Raw genomic sequence first — 17282 nt, 5'->3', positions numbered from 1 at the left:
ATGGACTGTTTAATTAAGTGCTGATGTTGTTGTAATGCATGCTGGTAGGGAGGCGGGTGGAGGAGCGAGGGGTGGGGTGAGTGTGTTGGCGGGGTGGAGAAGAGCACCTTCTGCCTGGCACGACTGGGGCTGGCTACGCTGGGCTGTTTTGGTGGTGGTGGCAGAATATTGGTAGGGGCCATTTGGCAACACTGAAACATTTTGTGTGATTTTGTCTTCCTGTCAAAGCTCAGTGATCCAGTGGGATTCACTGCTAGCTGCTGGACTCCCCCATTGAATGAAATCGCCTGCTGAAGAGCTGTGGTGGCTTTTTGATTAGGTCACTGGCTGAACTAAAAAGGGCCATCGATGCAGGAACTCTTGGCCACAGCCTCTGACGTGTGTGTGTGTGTGTGTGTGTGTGTGTGTGTGTGTGTGTGTGTGTGTGTGTGTGTGTGTGTGTGTGTGTGGCTCAGCGTGAGCGGTCAAGTGTGGAGGCAGTCTGGGAGAGTGGGACTGGTAATAGAGGAGGCGATAGAGAAAGAAGCTTCACATTAATCACACACAGCTTGGGACTGAGACAGCGATTGCTTTCTTTCTCTCTTTTTCTTGCTCATTCCTTCTTTCTCTACATTTTCTCTCTGTCTCTCTCGCTTTTCCCCTATACACTAAGAAAGGGACAATCAGTACAGCTAATAAAGTGCAGGTTGAGAGCTGATGAGCCTATTTTAGACTCTGGGGCCTAATGCTGTGCTTCACTCCTCCTCATCCTCTACCTCCTCTAGCTCCCTACAGGACCAGCATGTATGGCCATCTTCTCTCTGTACAGATGGGAAGGGAGGAGGATATGGCAGAAATCACACCAGCGTTGTGCCAATTGCCCTAATCTAGGATTTTTCTCTTATTAGATTGATGGTATGTGAGTTAAGGGAGGGAGGAGAGAGAGAGAGGGGGGGTGGGTGGGGGGCTGGGAATCATATGACTATGGTATTACTATGGTTTAAAGAGGAATATGTCATAGATGCATGTAACCACTCTCTCAGATATTTCCCATGATTCCTCACTGCCAGCACATAGTGTAAATGTGTCTATGAAAATTGTGTGTTGAGTCTGACAGATCTACATCTGGTTGGAAGGCACTGTGTTTGAAGAACAGAAGGAAAATGAATTAGCATTTATGAAGAGGTAGGTGGTGGTTGTGTGGGGTGTTGTTAGAGAGGAGGGGATGATCGAGGAATAATAGGTGTGTGTGTGCGTGTGTGCGTGCGTGGCAAGGAAGGATGCTTAGATGTGAACACAGATTCTGCAGGCGGCAGGAAGAGTATGGCCCTTGTCTCTTTTATTTCCTTCTTCCCCTCACCTGCTTCTCTTCCTGCTCTTAATTATTTAGTCGACCCTGCCTCTCCTCCATCCGGCTTTGCCTCTACATGGAAAAGGAGGAGAATATGGGAAGAGAGGGGGGGGTTGAGATATAGACGGAGTAGAGGTCCGTTGCTTAGCAGTCCTCTCCTTTCTGTTTCCCCAATCTGTGTGTATGTGCGTGTGCGAATGTGAGTGTGTGTGTGTATGTGTGTGCGTGTGTGTGTGGTGAGTGAATAGGCTGTGACACCAGAACTGTATTAAGTGTAGCTCCATTCCCCAGGCTGAGTGGGCTGCTATTGATTGGCCTAGTCTTGCATGGGAGAGTAATGGCTCTCCGAGGTGAGGGGGGAGGATTAGGCCACTAATTGCCATTGTGCAGACAAGATATGGCTCCCCCCTCAATATCCCACACCCTGTGCCCGCCACCCACTCACCCATACACACCGCTTGTCTCTCTGCTTGCCCCTGCCCTCCATCTCTCGCCTCACCTTGCACCTCTTTTGCACTCTCACTTGCTGTTTCTTTTCTTTCCCCAATCCTTCGCCACCTCCTATCATTTATCATTTTCATCTCTCACCTCACATGTATCATCCCCCCTCCCCCGGTTCCATTATTGATTCTGTCTATTATTTAGTGGTATTAGGTGGAATGAAGTGTTTAATCAGTCAATATCCTGACTGCACCTTCCACATCATGACGTTGTCTGTTAGGTTGTGTTGCCATGGAAACCAAAGCAGGGAAGAAATGGTGTTTGGTTGGGTAAGATGTTTTTGTTGTGATGGTGATAATTGGAGAGGAAGTAGACCTGAAATTGGCCCGAGGTTCCAGCTGCTGTAGTTGCCTTTTGAGCATGTCCATGCACAAAAGCACACTACCTGCACATGCACACACAGAAGAGCACATCTCCTGCTGTCCTTGCTGCTGCGCCGAAGTGTGTGTCCCATTGAGAGGGTTGTGACCCAGTTTGACTGTGTAATGCTGCACTCACTCACTGAGCAGAGGAAACCTACAGCACACTACTGTAAGAAGAGGTGGAGGCTGGGAAAACGTAGATATGATACACAGCACAGTAAACACAGTTGAGAAGAACCGAAATAAAGCCTATACCGGGGATTGGGGGGGATAGAGATGTAAGATGTAAGGCTGGAAAGATGAAATCGCACTGATAAACATATGTGAATGTCAGCATATGATATGAGAGCATTGGAACTAGAGAGAGAGAAAGCAAGATGTGTGGAAAGCGAGGCATGTGACCAGACCGTGACCCTGCGCTACAGGGTTTCCCTGGAGGGCTTTGTTAATGTGGCACAGCTACAGTGCAGCAGAGAAGCTCATTGGGCTAGCTTTACACCACCTGCTGTGTGTGTGTGTGTGTGTGTGTGTGTGTGTGTGTGTGTGTGTGTGTGTGTGTGTGTGTGTGTGTGTGTGTGTGCGTGCGCGCACGTTGTGTGGAGGGTTGAATGGGGCTGCAAGCGCCACTGACTGTATATACATTCAGTATGGCTGTTCACTCCCATGCAGGGTGTTCTTGTGATGTGTGTGTGTGTGTGTGTGTGTGTGTGTGTGTGTGTGTGTGTGTGTGTGTGTGTGTGTGTGTGTGTGTCAAGGCTGTGTGACTCTCACAGGGCTGCTCATCCTGATCACTGTCACTTCATAATAGAGGCCTTGGGCCATCCATCTGGCCCTCTCTGTGTGTGAGTGTCTGCACGTTATTTGTTGCTGTTGTACTTCTGCAACCCCTTTTGATTCCAGAGTGAAGAAGCTACAGGACCATACTGTTGTTACATTGGCCTTCATATTATCAGAGCACTAGACAGACGATTCGCTTGTCTTATGTTCATTCTTTCACTGTGCTCATGTCATCTGTCTCTCTCTTTCTCCAGCTGCGTCCTCCATCAGCAGTGAATCCTCTCCAGTGTCCTCCCCAGCCACCAACCACAGCTCTCCTGTCAGTACACCCAAGAGGGGTCCTCTTGGTCAAGGGCCTGGCCTGGTTCCCCCAGCGGGCCACAGCGTGCCAAACACTCCACCTGTAGTCACCATTGCTCCAACAAAGACTAGCAACGGCCTCTGGAGGAGCGAGGGACGCCAGGTAAAACCACATTTAAACTCCCATCACACTGACCTTGAGCCTGCGCTCTCCTTTTTTTTCCCTTTAGCTTCTTTTTCAGTTCTTTTTTCAGTTGCTCTTTCCGTGGTCTCAGAATGTTAAGGTTTATTTTCTCTTCAAAGCAACTCAAATGTTCTCATTCTTCAGCTTGCTTGCCAACACAAGCATGCACACAGTCAGGCTCTTGAGTAAGTAATGGATAATGTAGATTGCCTGTAACCCATAGTGTGGCAGTAAGTATTTGACATATGTACATGTGTCATAGCTGGCAGGTCCGTGAATGTCTGCTTCACTCAACCCCCCACCCCCCAATAGCTCCATACGTTAAACAATACCAGCTGCCACTGGGACGTCGAGGTGACAGCCTCAACGGCAGCTAACATCTGTGTCCCCTCAGCCCCCCTCCCACTTAGCCCTCTTGCCCTTGGCCCAGCCCCTCTTGAGCCGCCCCCCACCATCCCCATCCTCACCCCTCTTCACCCGAGCAGTCAAGTGCATCCCCTGCCTTGTCACCCTGACACCCGCTCTCTGTTACGTCGTGGGAGAGAAAGAAATGGGGAGAGAGAGGGAGAGCTGCTTGCTTTGATAAGGAGTGGATTATGGATTATGGCCTTGCTTTAAGCCTTCTTATCTCAGCTCAGGGCTAATTTTCGAGGCCTAGCACACAGTTACGAACAGCACTTGGCAACATGCGGAAACTCTCTGAGACACTTTGACAGTTCCCAGGAGACAGAAAGAAGGGGGATAGCAAATGGTGAGTGAGGAGGTCAGCCAGCCAGCTATGTGTGGTAGCATTCAGACTATTGTCCTCTTTCCTGGACAACCCCTGTGACCTTTTTATGAAATGACCCTTCTGCAGTTAAAGGGTCAACCAGAGCTGGGAGGTGCTCTAGAGACAGGGTAGCTCTCCCAATGATGTCACCCTTTTTGCCATTTCTTCAGCTTAACAAGTTTAAAAGAGCAGAAAAAGAACTGAAGAGACAGAAGCACCCTCCATGCATGTGTTTGTCTGATTTTGCATGGTGGTTAAGAGGTCAAGCTCAAATTAAAAAGGTTGTGTCACTGGGTTTGAAGGTGCCTCCAGCAGCGCGGGGCCACCCAGCCAAAGAATGAGGAGGTTAAGGGAGGTGATGTGGATAAGAGTTGGGATGAGGGAGTAGAGGTCAGTGAGGGGATGGGGGCCAGCGACGGGGATGCGTCATTTAAGCTGGCGTAATAGCGTTTTCCTTATTTCTGCTAAGCGCTTCAGCGAGCGCATATACTTCTGGTCACAACAGGCTTCTGGGTTATAAAATACCTCTTAAACAAATATGATAATGTTTGGAGCACTGCTTCTATTGCTGATCAGGAAAAATGCAACAGGAAAGCACAGTTGGCCCTCTAGCACTTTTCCCTTTGCCATTTACCCTTGTCCCCCTTTATGTCTACTATTATCATTCAAGTTTTATGCCACATTTTCCTTTGCGCATGATATCGTTGCTGCATGTTATGACCAACCCGGTTTTTAAATGCACACTCATAGAGCAGAAATACAGGACAACAAGTTGTATAGAGAAGCAGGAGTATCAAGGCCCCCTGTAAAGCATACAAGAAAAGCTTGTTTGTTGCCGTGTTCACATTGGTGTGTGTCCTGCTTTCTTGAAGGGCTGATTGGTGTCTCTCAGGCGGAGATGCAAGTCTGTCTTTCGGGGCGTGATAAGCAAGGCAGCAAAGGAGGGAGGGCTTGGTGCGTTGGCATTTTGCTTTAATGACTGCAGGAGTCTGCTCCCGCTGCTGCCTGTAATTGCTTTTTAATTGGCAATTTGGATTCATGGCTCCATCTGAGAGGCGTAAACGAGTGCTCTACAATGCGCAGGGTCTCCCACCCTCAGTGGAGGTTACAGGGGCCCGGCTCAAACAGAGCAAGATGGCAGTTAATGGATGTCTTTGAGTCAGAGTGCTTGTATTTGTGCTCCACACTTTGTGTATTGCATGGTACTGGTGAATAGTGTGTGTTATATATAGTAGGCTGTTTTTTGGTAAAAGGTCGACATGGCTGGTTGGATGTGTAGGTGCCTGAGTGACTAAGGTTTCTTTCTAATGGGGTTGAAAGGTTCGATCTTTGTGGTGTATGTGCTTTTTCAATGTGCTGACCTGTTACACCCACACCTTTTTGTATGTTTTTCTCCAGGCGTGCATCCACACACGCATAGAGTGGACATACACAAACAAGGACTAAGCTCTGGCAACACACATGTGCATCCAGCATGACAGCCATATGTTCACATTCTCAGGTTTCTACATTCATTTCTCCTTGACTATAAGTTAAATAAAAAGAGGTATCTGATCATCAGTGACAATATTATTGTAAAAGCAGGAAGCAGAAGCTAGTTAGCTATCTATCAAATAGGATCAGCACCACCAGACTTTGGTGTTTTACTGGCGCTGTTGTTCTATCCTCTTATGAAGGGATTTCTGTGAAATTTGAAACAGTTGATTCAATTTCACTGATAATTTGTGTCTGGCAATTGCTCCAATTGACAGTTATTGAGTCCTAGCCATGATTATAAAACCATGACCCTATCACACACAAACTCTGTGATGATGCAGGCTCAACCCACACTTGATTTATTCCATATCTACCAGATAAATACTAGATAGTCAACAATAGAATATAAATAAAGCATGCTAAGAAGGCTCTTGTGTTGTTATGCCATCAAAAGTGGTTAGCGGATTGTTTTTTGTTTAATTTTATTCTCTTAAATGTTGTTGATGTCCAGTGAAACAGCTTGATTAGTTTGTTTGCTTGCCTCCTGTCCGCTATTTGTAGTCTTGGACAACTAGGCAGATAAAGAAAAATAGATTTTGTGCTAAGAGAACAAAACGGAGAGCCTGACATGTTGTGGCTCCCAAGCCCAAATCTGATAGTGACCTCTTTTGACATATACAGTATGAACCTCTTATCCAGTTGACTGCTGATTGGGAGGGAAGGTCCACCTTCTCCCGGTGCTCATAAAGCTTTAAAAGAATGGAAGTGGTGTAGTGGGTTTACCAGGACAAAAGGTCAGAGGGAGTAGAGTGCCATACTGTTTAGTGAAACGCAAAAAACAAGGAGAAAATAGTAACATTAAACTAATGCCATGTGGGGGCATCTCAAGAAACAAAGGGGGGTGCGGGGAGTCTAAACATTAGAGGCGTTTAGGATTGGATGTTAGCGCATCAGTGTCAGCCTAGGTCACTGGCTGCAGAGCAGGACGTGGAGGTAATGGCTCCCTAAATTGGATTTATTTTATCAGAGGCAGTATAGACCGAGGACAGCACTGCTGTAAGGTCTCCCACTAATCCCATGGAGCCCAGAGGTTAATTTAGTGGGGCAAGGACTGCCTTCGCCTTTCATTCCTCTTTTTTTATGTATTCATCTCTACATTTCCTTTCTTCCTTCTTTCTGTTCTTTCTATCCATCTGATCCCTTACCAACTTCAACATGAATTTTCATTTTGTGGGAGATGAGATAACTGTTCCATCATACCTGCAAAAATCCTCCTCGACTGTGTATCCCTCCATAAACTGTTTCCTTGTTTAGCTTACAAGGGTTGTACGTTTCTCTTTTCTGCGATTGCATTTCTAGGCAGAGGGAAACCGAAACTTCAGAAAATGCACTCCCACTCCCACAGCAGGATGTCTCTGTAGCTCTGAAACAGTGTATGTGCCCGCTGAGTGTGTGTGTTTGTTGTGGGATTGGATAAGTGAGACCAGGCTTGCTGCCAAAGGGAGAGAGGGAGGAGACAGAGGAGAGGGAAAAAATGAGAAACAGAGGCAGAGGGATGTTGCTTTTTTGACTCTGTTGTCTTTCTTTGTAAATGTTAGTGTTTTAAGATATGTGCACACACACACAAACATACACACACGCACACACACACACACACACACACACAAACTCACACACTTTGCCAAGATCAAAGTCATCATCTCTTAAGAAGTACTGCTGTTGTACCTCTACCATTACCTCATCTTCATCTATCATACAGATGACATCTCTTGTATACATTAGAGAAAAAACAGTGAGGCTGTTTTCTTTTTATTTCACTCTATATCTGCTTCACCAGTTTTATCCGATAGTCCCCCTGGAGAAATGTTGATACATCTATTTTTACAAGGAGGTGGTTATGTGAGAAAGTGAATAATAGTTCTGGAGGTAGGAAGAAGAGTGAGGGAGTCTGCTGCACCATACTGTCCTATTCTTTCCCCGTCTCCCCCTTCACAGGATGGGCTCCATGAGCATTGACAACCGTGACGGTCACAGGTCTTCATGAACAATGACTAAACTCTCTCTCTGTGTCTCTCTCCAGGCTGACTCAGGGCCTCGTGGGGCCAGCAGGGAACGTCTGGGAGCAGAGGGGAACCTCCCACAGGAAAAGGGTGGCCCCTCAGTCCCTGCGCACCTCCTGGGAAACCCCTATGCCTTTGGTCTCACCCCTGGTGCTGTCATGCAGGATTCACGGTTCCAGCCTCTCAAGTGAGTCTCACACTGCTCTGCCTTTGTATCTGGATTTGAGGAGTTTACATGTTTCAATTTAAAAGGAAGTTTCTACACACACTCTTTTGGGTGTATGATGAATAATTCCTGGTTATATTCAATTTGTTGGAATAAGAAAATAACAAACATTTGTCTTGTTGATGTTGGGTGCTGAAAACCAATTAATTAAAAGTGTAACAGCAGACACATACAAATCAAACTTACCATGGCTTTTCTCTATTGTGCCCCCCCTGCTTGTCAGTCTGCCCAGACAAATGCCTAATGCAGTGCCGCCTGGTCATGTACCAGAAGAGTACCTCCGTGGTTTCCGGCCATATGCCACAACTGAGGATGCCCTCCGCATGCCCTCTTTGCCCATGGGCCTGGACCCCGCCACTGCAGCTGCCGCAGCTGCTTACTACCACCCCAGCTACCTGCCCCACCCCTCCTTCACGCCATACAGGTAAGCCTCTCCATTCATTTGTTTTGTTGACTTGGCACCCATTTCCTCTGAGGGCAAATTGTGCAAACCTGTGCATATGAGTGAACTGAGTATTTGTAATGATTAGACTCAGCAGTAAACACATTAGTGTATAGCTGACCTTGAATGCATGTTCCCAGAGGTAAAATATTAGTGTTCCTCATTTATTTATTTAACTGTGGGAGGCTTTTCCTTAAGTGTAAGAGAGTTGAATATAAATATGAGTTAATTAAAACAATCTGGTTTTAGGTAAACCAAAAGCAATGCAACAATACACATAACTGATACAAAATAACCAATACAACAGTATCATCATGGACAGGAAGAAAGTCTGTTAAAACAGCGCTCACAGAGTGTCATTTAAAAACATTACATTCTTGCAGTGAACACGAGGGGTAACTCTTTGCAACGCATAAGAGGATAGTTTATTATATCACTTCTAAATTACATCTTTATTTATTGTATAATCTGACAGACTGCTGCTGCTAAGAAGCCTCTGTTCGAAAAACATCCTGGTCAGCTGTGTCAAAATGCTTTTAAGAGATTGAATTAAAAATACATATAGATTGCTGTTTATTGCCAAAAGCTACAATAATGTAATTTACAACCTTCATATCTGCTGCAATGATGCTTTATTGCTTAAATTAGAGTGCTCATAAAACAAAGAGAAGCACTGCACTTATTTGACAGTTTGTCTATGAATACCTAATAGATGTTTTTTACAATGAGACGAACAAAACTATTTGCTTTATTAATGAAGGGCTTGTATCTATTTTGGAGCTTCTTAAACCAAGCCAGTTAACAACAAGAACCATTTTCCTTGTCTTTAGCCAAGCTAAGTTACGCCTATGAATAAAATATGAACATCTACAAGAGCCATGGCTGGTTTTGCCACTTAACTCTATATATCTGGAGCTTGTTCATGCATGCGTTGTGAAAAATTAGCATACAAATAATTCCTGAGCTGTTTATACGTCTGAGATAATATCCTGTTCACTACTGAGGTTTGTTTATTCTCTCATAAGGAACATTTTAAATTACTTTTGTCTGAGGTAAATTATAGTGTTCTGTATTGGTGATCATTCAGATAAAACATCAGCATCAGAAATTGTATGCACAATTTTGGTTTGAAAACACATTAATCTTAAATGTAGACTACTCTGATCATGTAGACTGTGTGCGTTGACAAAGATGCTGCTAGCTTTGGGCTATGACACAGGCACCGTGCCCCTGGTCTGTCAACCCAGCAAGATCAGAGGACTGCAGCACCCATCAGATACTACTCTGTAATGGATTTAATGAGAGGATGTGCAGTGGATGTCACACACATACACAAGTTGTGCATCAACACACAGCAGCACAATCTCTCGCTTGCTGCTGTGTGGTGATTGAGGTTAGCTGACAGATACTGCTTCTTTCCTGAGATATGGAAAACCCTGTGATGTTGCCTCTTTGAGAGATGGAAGCGCACAGGTTAATGAAAGTGAATGCTGCACTGTCACACAGAGGGACTAAATTATTTCTCTTGCTCTCTCTCTCTTTTCTTTATGGCTATGCTTATCTCCCAGGATGGATGACCCATTCTGCCTCTCTGCCTTGAGGTCACCTTTCTATCAGCTGCCAGGAGGGGGAGCTTTACCTCCCATGCATCCCTCTGCTGTTCACATGCACCTACCAGGGGTCCGCTACCCTGGAGACTTCACGCACCCCTCACTGTCAGCACTGCAGTCTGAGAGGTAAAGTCCCCTTAATTCATGTACAGTCACAAGTGCATTCATACAATAGAGCTTGGCAGTGTGCTATGATTTCTTTCTAATTCAACCAACATCTTTCTACTTCTACCTCTTTGTCCATCCTTGCTTTTTAGGCTTCAGCTGGAGGACGAGCTGCGACAGAGAGAGAGGGAGCGAGAACGAGAACGTGAGCGTGAAAAAGAGAGAGAGCGGGAGGCTGAGAGAGAGAAAGAACGAGAGAGAGAACGGGAGAGGGAGAGAGAGCGGGAGAAGGAGCTGGAGAGGGAGAGAGAGCGTGAGAGGGAAAGAGAGCGAGAAAGGGACAGGGAGAGGGAGAGAGAAAGAGAGAAGGAGATGGAAAGGCAGAAGGAGAGAGCACTGAGGGAGAAGGAGCTGCAGGCATCCAAGGCCATGGAGAGCCACTATCTGGCTGAGCTCCATGCCATGAGGGGGCAGGAGGACAGAAGCAAGCCCGAGAGACTCACCCCTAACCGGGCTGGTATGTGTCCGTGCTTCCTCTGTAGCTTCCCTCAGCTCTAATCACACTGCTTGTAAACACTTGTCCTTATAAACACTATCAGCTGGATCAATGAGGCAATACATAAACAAGTCAAATACATTTTTTATTTTGCAAAAAAATCAGCATTTAATGATAATCAGTTAATTGTTTCACTATTTGTGTAAAACCTTTTTTTTTTGGTACGTGTTAATCAGTTTTTAATAATCATGAAGAAAATAACAGGAAAGTAAATAGAAGATAAGAAGAAATACAAATAATAATAATATTGTAAACTGAATATTTTTAGGTTTTGGACTGTCAAAAACATGCAATTTGAAGAATGTGTGCTCTTGCTTATGTCTCTTCACCGTCAATGATCCATGAATAGGAATTTAATCAAATGAAAAACAATTAGTTGTATCTCTAAATGTTTACCTTTTCTCCCTCCAAAGAGAAAACCAAAGATTCCGCACCTCCAGCTCCCAAACCAGTGCCGGCGGGACTCCACTCTTCAATGGTCCAATTAAATCATCCCATCCCTGGTTTAATCCCGGGCCACGGCCTCTACCTGGGGTCCAGCGCTGTAATGACGGGGCTCTCGGCCTCAATGATTGCTCAGAGGACCAATGAGGAGGAGAGGTGGTTAGCGCGGCAACGTAAGCTGCGGCAGGAGAAAGAGGACCGTCAGTACCAGGTGTCTGAGTTCCGCCAGCAGGTTCTGGAGCAGCACCTGGACTTGGGCCGGCCCGCAGACGCGGTAGATCACAGGACGGACCCACACAGGTGAGACAACACTCGCAGGACTAAACTCATTGCAGTGCAGCCAACACGCAGAGATTTCAAACCAACATATGGTTTTAACCACATGCTGGCAGTATTTATTTACACATGCTTTGGCCGTTGCATAGTTGTTTTCCCCAATCCGACAGAGACAAGCAGCTCTGGGGCGCTCTATGACACCACGCATGCATGCTTTCAGTGCAAACTATTTTAGGGTTTTTTGGTGTCGGTCTCTGCTAGCCTTATGGGGACAGTTGTGCCTCTGTTCTGAAGCCTCATAAGCTGGCAGGCTTTAGATGTTTGTTTTTAAGCATGCCTGAAAACACATAAACCTTGTCAGAAGCATCATGTCTACTCTGTTGCTGCCCATGCGTACGTCCAGGCCTGAGAGGCAAACAGGCAGCTATGTTCGGGTGTTAATGTAGGGTGCAAAGTGAAGTCCGGATGAGGACGATGTCCATGTCCTGATGCTGTTTCATGTGTAGAAAGTAGGGGTATCAAACAGGCAGTGCGTGGGATGGCTAAGATACACAAAGGCTAATTCTCGGCTAATCCTCTCAACCTTGTTCAGCGTAAGCCCCCTGCTTACCCTCCTTTGTCACTGTGCCTGTGTTTGTGTTGTTGTGAGCGATCAGAAGTGAGGCTGTGGTTAATTCTGAACTGGCCATACAGGAGAGATACACACATCCGCTATCAGTTACCAAACGGTATAATCGCAGAATTACAGCTCACGGGCTGCAGATTGCAGATAACGCACATTGTATTCACTCATACACACAGAAACACAAACACAAACAGGGAGGCATACATAATTTGACTGGTCATGCAGTGTGCAATCCTGCCAGGTTTGATTTGGAAAGACGCTCAAGACAGTGTCCATCAGCCATCTGCCTTTCTTTCTTCCTCACTGTTGCCATTTGTTTTCCACCACCAAATATATATATATATATATATATATATATATATATATATATATATATATATATATATATATATATATATATATATATATATATATATATATTGTGTTATATATATATATATATATATATATATATATATATATATATATATATATATATATATATATATATATATATATATATATATATATACACACATACTTATATACATACTTACTTCTTCTCTATCTCGTATCATTGATTCTGATTGTGTTTCTGTCAATCTATTGTTTTCCTTAACCTTCCTAAGTCAATCATATTCTTCTCTGCTTGCCCGTCTTTTCCTGGCCTCTTCCAGACTGCTCTCTAGAAGCATTCTCTACCTGTGTGTGTGTGTATGTGTGTGTGTGTGTGTGTGTGTGTGTGTGTGCGCGCGCGCGCGCATGTGCATGTGTATAGGTGTGTGTGTGCATGCCGCACTACGCAGACCTAACAGATCAAAAACAGGCCTGTATATCTGGAGGACATTGTGTGTCTTGGCCACATCCTCACTCAGCTCTGAGCTACTCTGTTTGGGCTTGATAACACTGCTTTGCACACACAACCCCACAGACATACTGACAGGGATGAAGGGAAATAGGCAAGGCATATAAGCACTCTGGGGTGTCTTTACTTGTTGCTTGTGTAATTGGAAAACACTAATAATACATTTTGGAGGAGACAGGCATTGTTAAGTATTTCTAACAGATTAACATGACCCCTGTCCCATTGCATCCCTACAGATCCATACCAAATCACCATGAACCAGGAAGCCGGGACCTCCACTCTCACTTAGGCGCTCCTCCACCACTCATCTCCCCTAAACCTCCTCAGCCACCACGCGAACACCACCCTCCCACCACCCTGTGGAACCCTGCATCTCTTATTGAAACCCCCTCAGAGTCCAGACGTAACCACGAGCCCTCAGGGATGGGACATTATGAGCTCAGTAGGCTGCCCCCAGGTTCCTCTAAATATGAGGATGGAGCACGAAGGAGAGAAGTGGGCGCAATGGAGAAGTATCCCCTTATGAGAGGTCCTCCGGGCCTGCCGGAACCCAACACATTCCTTGCTGATCTGGAGAAATCCACCCAGTCCTTCTTCAGCCAGCAGAGGGCATCACTGTCTCTATCCAGCCAGTATGAACTGGAGGGAGCAATGAAAAGCAATGCTGGACTTAAGAGCCTCCAGGGACACCCGGGGCAGAGTAGACACGGACAAGGGCTAGGAATGGTCCCTGGGCCGGGCATGGGACAGGTAGCCACAGCGGGGATGGGTCCAGACACAATGCTGATCTATGATGACTTCCTTCAGCAGCACCGAAGGCCTGTCAGCAAGCTGGACCTGGAGGAGAAGAGAAGGAGGGAGGCCAGGGAAAAAGGTACTTACCCTAAGCACACTGTAGCACTACACCTGATAACATGCACTCTTGCATGTTTTTAAAAATCATAGAATTTATCTTGTTTTATTCAACAGTCAACTTTATTAAAGGGTTTTAAAGTGAGGTGTTTAGTAGTGACCTCTTTGCTTCCTGCAGGTTACTACTATGAGCTGGATGACTCATATGATGAGAGTGATGAGGAGGAGGTTAGATCTCATCTCAAGAGAGTAGCAGAGCAGCCCCCACTCAAACTGGATGACTCCACAGAGGTAAAGCACCTGCCAACCTAATCACATTTTCTGTGCGTTCTGCAAACACTCATGACAAAACATGAGATTTATTTTGCCTCTCCTGCACAGAAATTGGATTTCTTGGGAGTGTTTGGCCTGACCACAGTGGGCCGGCGAGATGATCTGGTGCAGCAGAAGAGAAGGAAAAGGAGGAGGAGGCTCAGGGAACGCAGCCCTTCACCACCTTTCTCGCAATCAAAACGCACTCCCCCTCCTCCTGCCCAACTCAGCACGCGCTTCACCCCGGAGGAAATGGACCGAGCACCAGAGCTGGAGGATAAGAAGCGCTTCCTCACCACGTTCAAACTGTCCCATGTCACTATACAGCAGAGGAGAGGTAAGGGGATTTAGTTATAGACAAATCTTTAGTGGTGCTTACCAATGGTTTTGTTTAATTATGTTTCCAAAAGTATGTTAACAAGTGGAAGACTTAACTGTGCATAACAATGCCTCTTAGCTATTCTTAAATAAACTATGTCTTACTCATTGTTTAAGAAAATAATCACTGTGCCCAGACAGCTAACTCCACTTGCATTCCAAACAAACATCCCCATATGTCTCTTTTGTCTGACATCTCATTTCTCTCTGACATCTCATTTCAGTAAAGTTTAGAAGAAGACTGACTGCATGCTCACTTAGCTTCAAGAAAGTAGTAATTCTCAGCTTGCTGACACTTCACTTCTGCTAAGCTCTGCCTGCTTTGCATTGACTTGAGCCTTGGAGGAAATCATAAAGGGGTCAGACAAGGATTGTGCCAACATCAAACCCCTGTATTATATGCTGCATATTTTAAGCAACGTATGTATAATGTAATGCCGTACATTGCCCCAGTTAGAAAGATGGACTTGTGTCAAGGTTCTGCTAGTAGACACTTTCTTTATATGCACACACACGCTCACATACTGACGAGGAATTGGAGTGGCAGCAGTGGGTTTACAGTGATCTCAGCCTAATCCTCTTAATTTACTGTCTGCTGCCGGCAGATGGCAGCGCACTGCCTCTGGCAGGCCACATTCAACCGCAGTTTACGCATGCGCACACATTTTGTGAGTAAGGTACATACAGACAAGACTGACTAATTTTCTGTCTCCTAGATAATGAAAGGGTGGTTGAGCTGCTTCATGCTGTTAAAGAAAAGAGCGTAACCTTGGATACCATTAGACATGCCCCTCATCCGCTGTGTAAGAGTCCTCCAGCACAGATTTCTGGTGAGACACATGCGAAAGGACATACACATACACACTCCCTCATCGCTAAAGTATTGGCTTATTGTTCTAAAATCATTCATTTGTGATGTATCTGACGTTTCATCTTCACTGATGTGTAGCTTGACCTCATATTGACTCGCATATCTTCGAATGATTGCAGATTCTGCATTTGCCCAGCCCTCCTCTGAATCAGAAGGCCACCACAGTGTCAGACCTTCTAGCCCCTCCTCGCATTGCCCAGCATCCCCCAATGGTCACCCAAAACCCCTTGGGGAGACATTAAGACCAAAGGAACCCCCTTCTCCAGCTGTCTACCCAGACAAGGCCCGGGGGCCCAGTGAGGGGCCGGCCTCTAAGAAGAGCTCCAGCCTACTGAACAGCTTGCGGCCCCCACTCCCCCTGCAGGCTAAAGAGGGCCCTCACAGCATCAACGGACGCACCAAACCCTGGGACAGCTTCACCCCGGAGGAATTTGCCCAGCAGTTCCACGAATCTGTGCTTCAGTCCACTCAGAAGGCGCTGCAGAAGCATAAAGGTAAGCAGCACAAGCCACGTTAATAGATATTTGTCTACGATGGAGACTGATATGCAGCAAGACAGAATAGTGACGAGAGAGGCCACCCTTCATCAGTAAGCCTGAGGGACAGGTTGTTACAGGTCCGCCAGGAACATTCTTTCTTTTTGAAAGAAAATATCTGGAAATTGTCATCACAATTTCCCATAGCGCAGTGTCATGTGCTTTGTCCAACCAATAGTCCAAAAAGCAATGTTTTGTGTTTTTGCATGATAAATTAACCTAAATTATTAATCCATCTCTTTAATTATTTATAATGTTTTAACTGATCAGTTAGTCAATCTAGAGCTAAAACATTTTGTTGATCCACATAGAATTAATCAACGACTATTGATTATCGACTAATACCACTTTTAAAAACAATTGCGTATGATGGTAAACTATTGAAGACATCAGCGTAGCTTTTTTTCAGGTCACATTTAGCACATGCAGGTTACAACTTAAGTGGACAAAACTTAATAATGTAAATATCAGTCACTGCTGGTTGGTAACTGTGGCAGTCTTTATTATAATAGAAATGATGATACATTGATCATAGTATGATAAGCACTTAAGAGATGATTTCAGGTAAAAGTTCGAGCCATAGACTGCACATAATTTAAGTCAGACTTCCACAGATCCCTGTCTGTAATGCCGGCAAGATCATAATTGAAAATGTCCTAGAACACAATCTATTGTGTGGGAACCCTGATTTTATGACAATTTAGAGACCAAACAATTACCCGGTCAATTGAGAAATTAATCAGCAGATAAACCAATAACACAAATAATTGTTATACGTATCTCTAGATTAATCAATTAATCCTTTTTCCACTATTGAAATGAATACAAATGTACGAAATACTACAACACCTGCCTTCTCTCCCATCTTGTCCTTCAGGCGGTGCCACAGGCATGTCGGAGGCCTCCCACCTCCAGGAGTCCTCTGTTCACTACAACATTCCAGAGCTTCAGAGCGCCCCTGGTCGGCTGCCGCAACTGCATCCACAATCTCACTCAAACGCACATTCATTTCCCCATCCACTCTCACTGGCTCACCCTCAGCCCAACGGGCAGCACTTCTCTGTAGCCCTTCACCGGGAAGCCTCAGGGACGAGGGAGGACCTGTCTGATCCAGATGACTCTGAGGAGGAAGAGGATGAGGAGGAAGAGGAGGCTCCTGCTTCCAAATGGCAGGGAATTGAATCTATATTTGAAGCCTATCAGGAATACGTTGAAGGTAAGTAGCTACAGAGAACATGCCGTGATGCTGCTAAAAATTTCATAACTCTCATATTTGTATGTGTCTTCTACCCCATTTTTTTAAAGCGGTCTAACGCCTTTCTCTGAAAAAGACATCAGTATCTCATTTAGTAGGTTCATAATGCAGTGTTTCCCTATTTTCATTGTAATGCAGTAGTGTACAAGCGTCTACTGTTTAGTGATTGAAATTAGACTTGATTTGTTATA

The 17282-nt window shown here is 45.3% G+C and overlaps 1 protein-coding gene across 5 annotated transcripts in view; it reads left to right on the top strand.

The window, feature by feature from the left end:
- The window catches only part of gse1b (Gse1 coiled-coil protein b), a 154894-nt gene that overhangs the window by 134357 nt on the left and 3255 nt on the right, over nucleotides 1-17282 (top strand). For 4 of the 5 annotated variants that reach the window (XM_068581422.1, XM_068581196.1, XM_068581343.1 and 1 more), the window contains 12 exons: nucleotides 3225-3433; nucleotides 7780-7946; nucleotides 8209-8409; nucleotides 9996-10163; nucleotides 10295-10659; nucleotides 11112-11442; nucleotides 13124-13761; nucleotides 13918-14030; nucleotides 14121-14388; nucleotides 15146-15259; nucleotides 15420-15794; nucleotides 16714-17052. In XM_068581422.1, coding sequence (XP_068437523.1) covers nucleotides 3225-3433; nucleotides 7780-7946; nucleotides 8209-8409; nucleotides 9996-10163; nucleotides 10295-10659; nucleotides 11112-11442; nucleotides 13124-13761; nucleotides 13918-14030; nucleotides 14121-14388; nucleotides 15146-15259; nucleotides 15420-15794; nucleotides 16714-17052 — 3288 coding nt within the window. The remainder of the gene's footprint in view (nucleotides 1-3224; nucleotides 3434-7779; nucleotides 7947-8208; nucleotides 8410-9995; nucleotides 10164-10294; nucleotides 10660-11111; nucleotides 11443-13123; nucleotides 13762-13917; nucleotides 14031-14120; nucleotides 14389-15145; nucleotides 15260-15419; nucleotides 15795-16713; nucleotides 17053-17282) is intronic. The other variant, XM_068581510.1, reaches the window with a different exon arrangement.

The sequence above is a fragment of the Clinocottus analis genome, unplaced genomic scaffold (assembly GCF_023055335.1).
Source record: "Clinocottus analis isolate CAN_PGR_092001 unplaced genomic scaffold, fCliAna1.0.p SCAF_1, whole genome shotgun sequence".
NCBI lineage: Eukaryota > Metazoa > Chordata > Actinopteri > Perciformes > Cottidae > Clinocottus > Clinocottus analis.
This window is presented reverse-complemented; position numbering and strand designations above follow the sequence as displayed.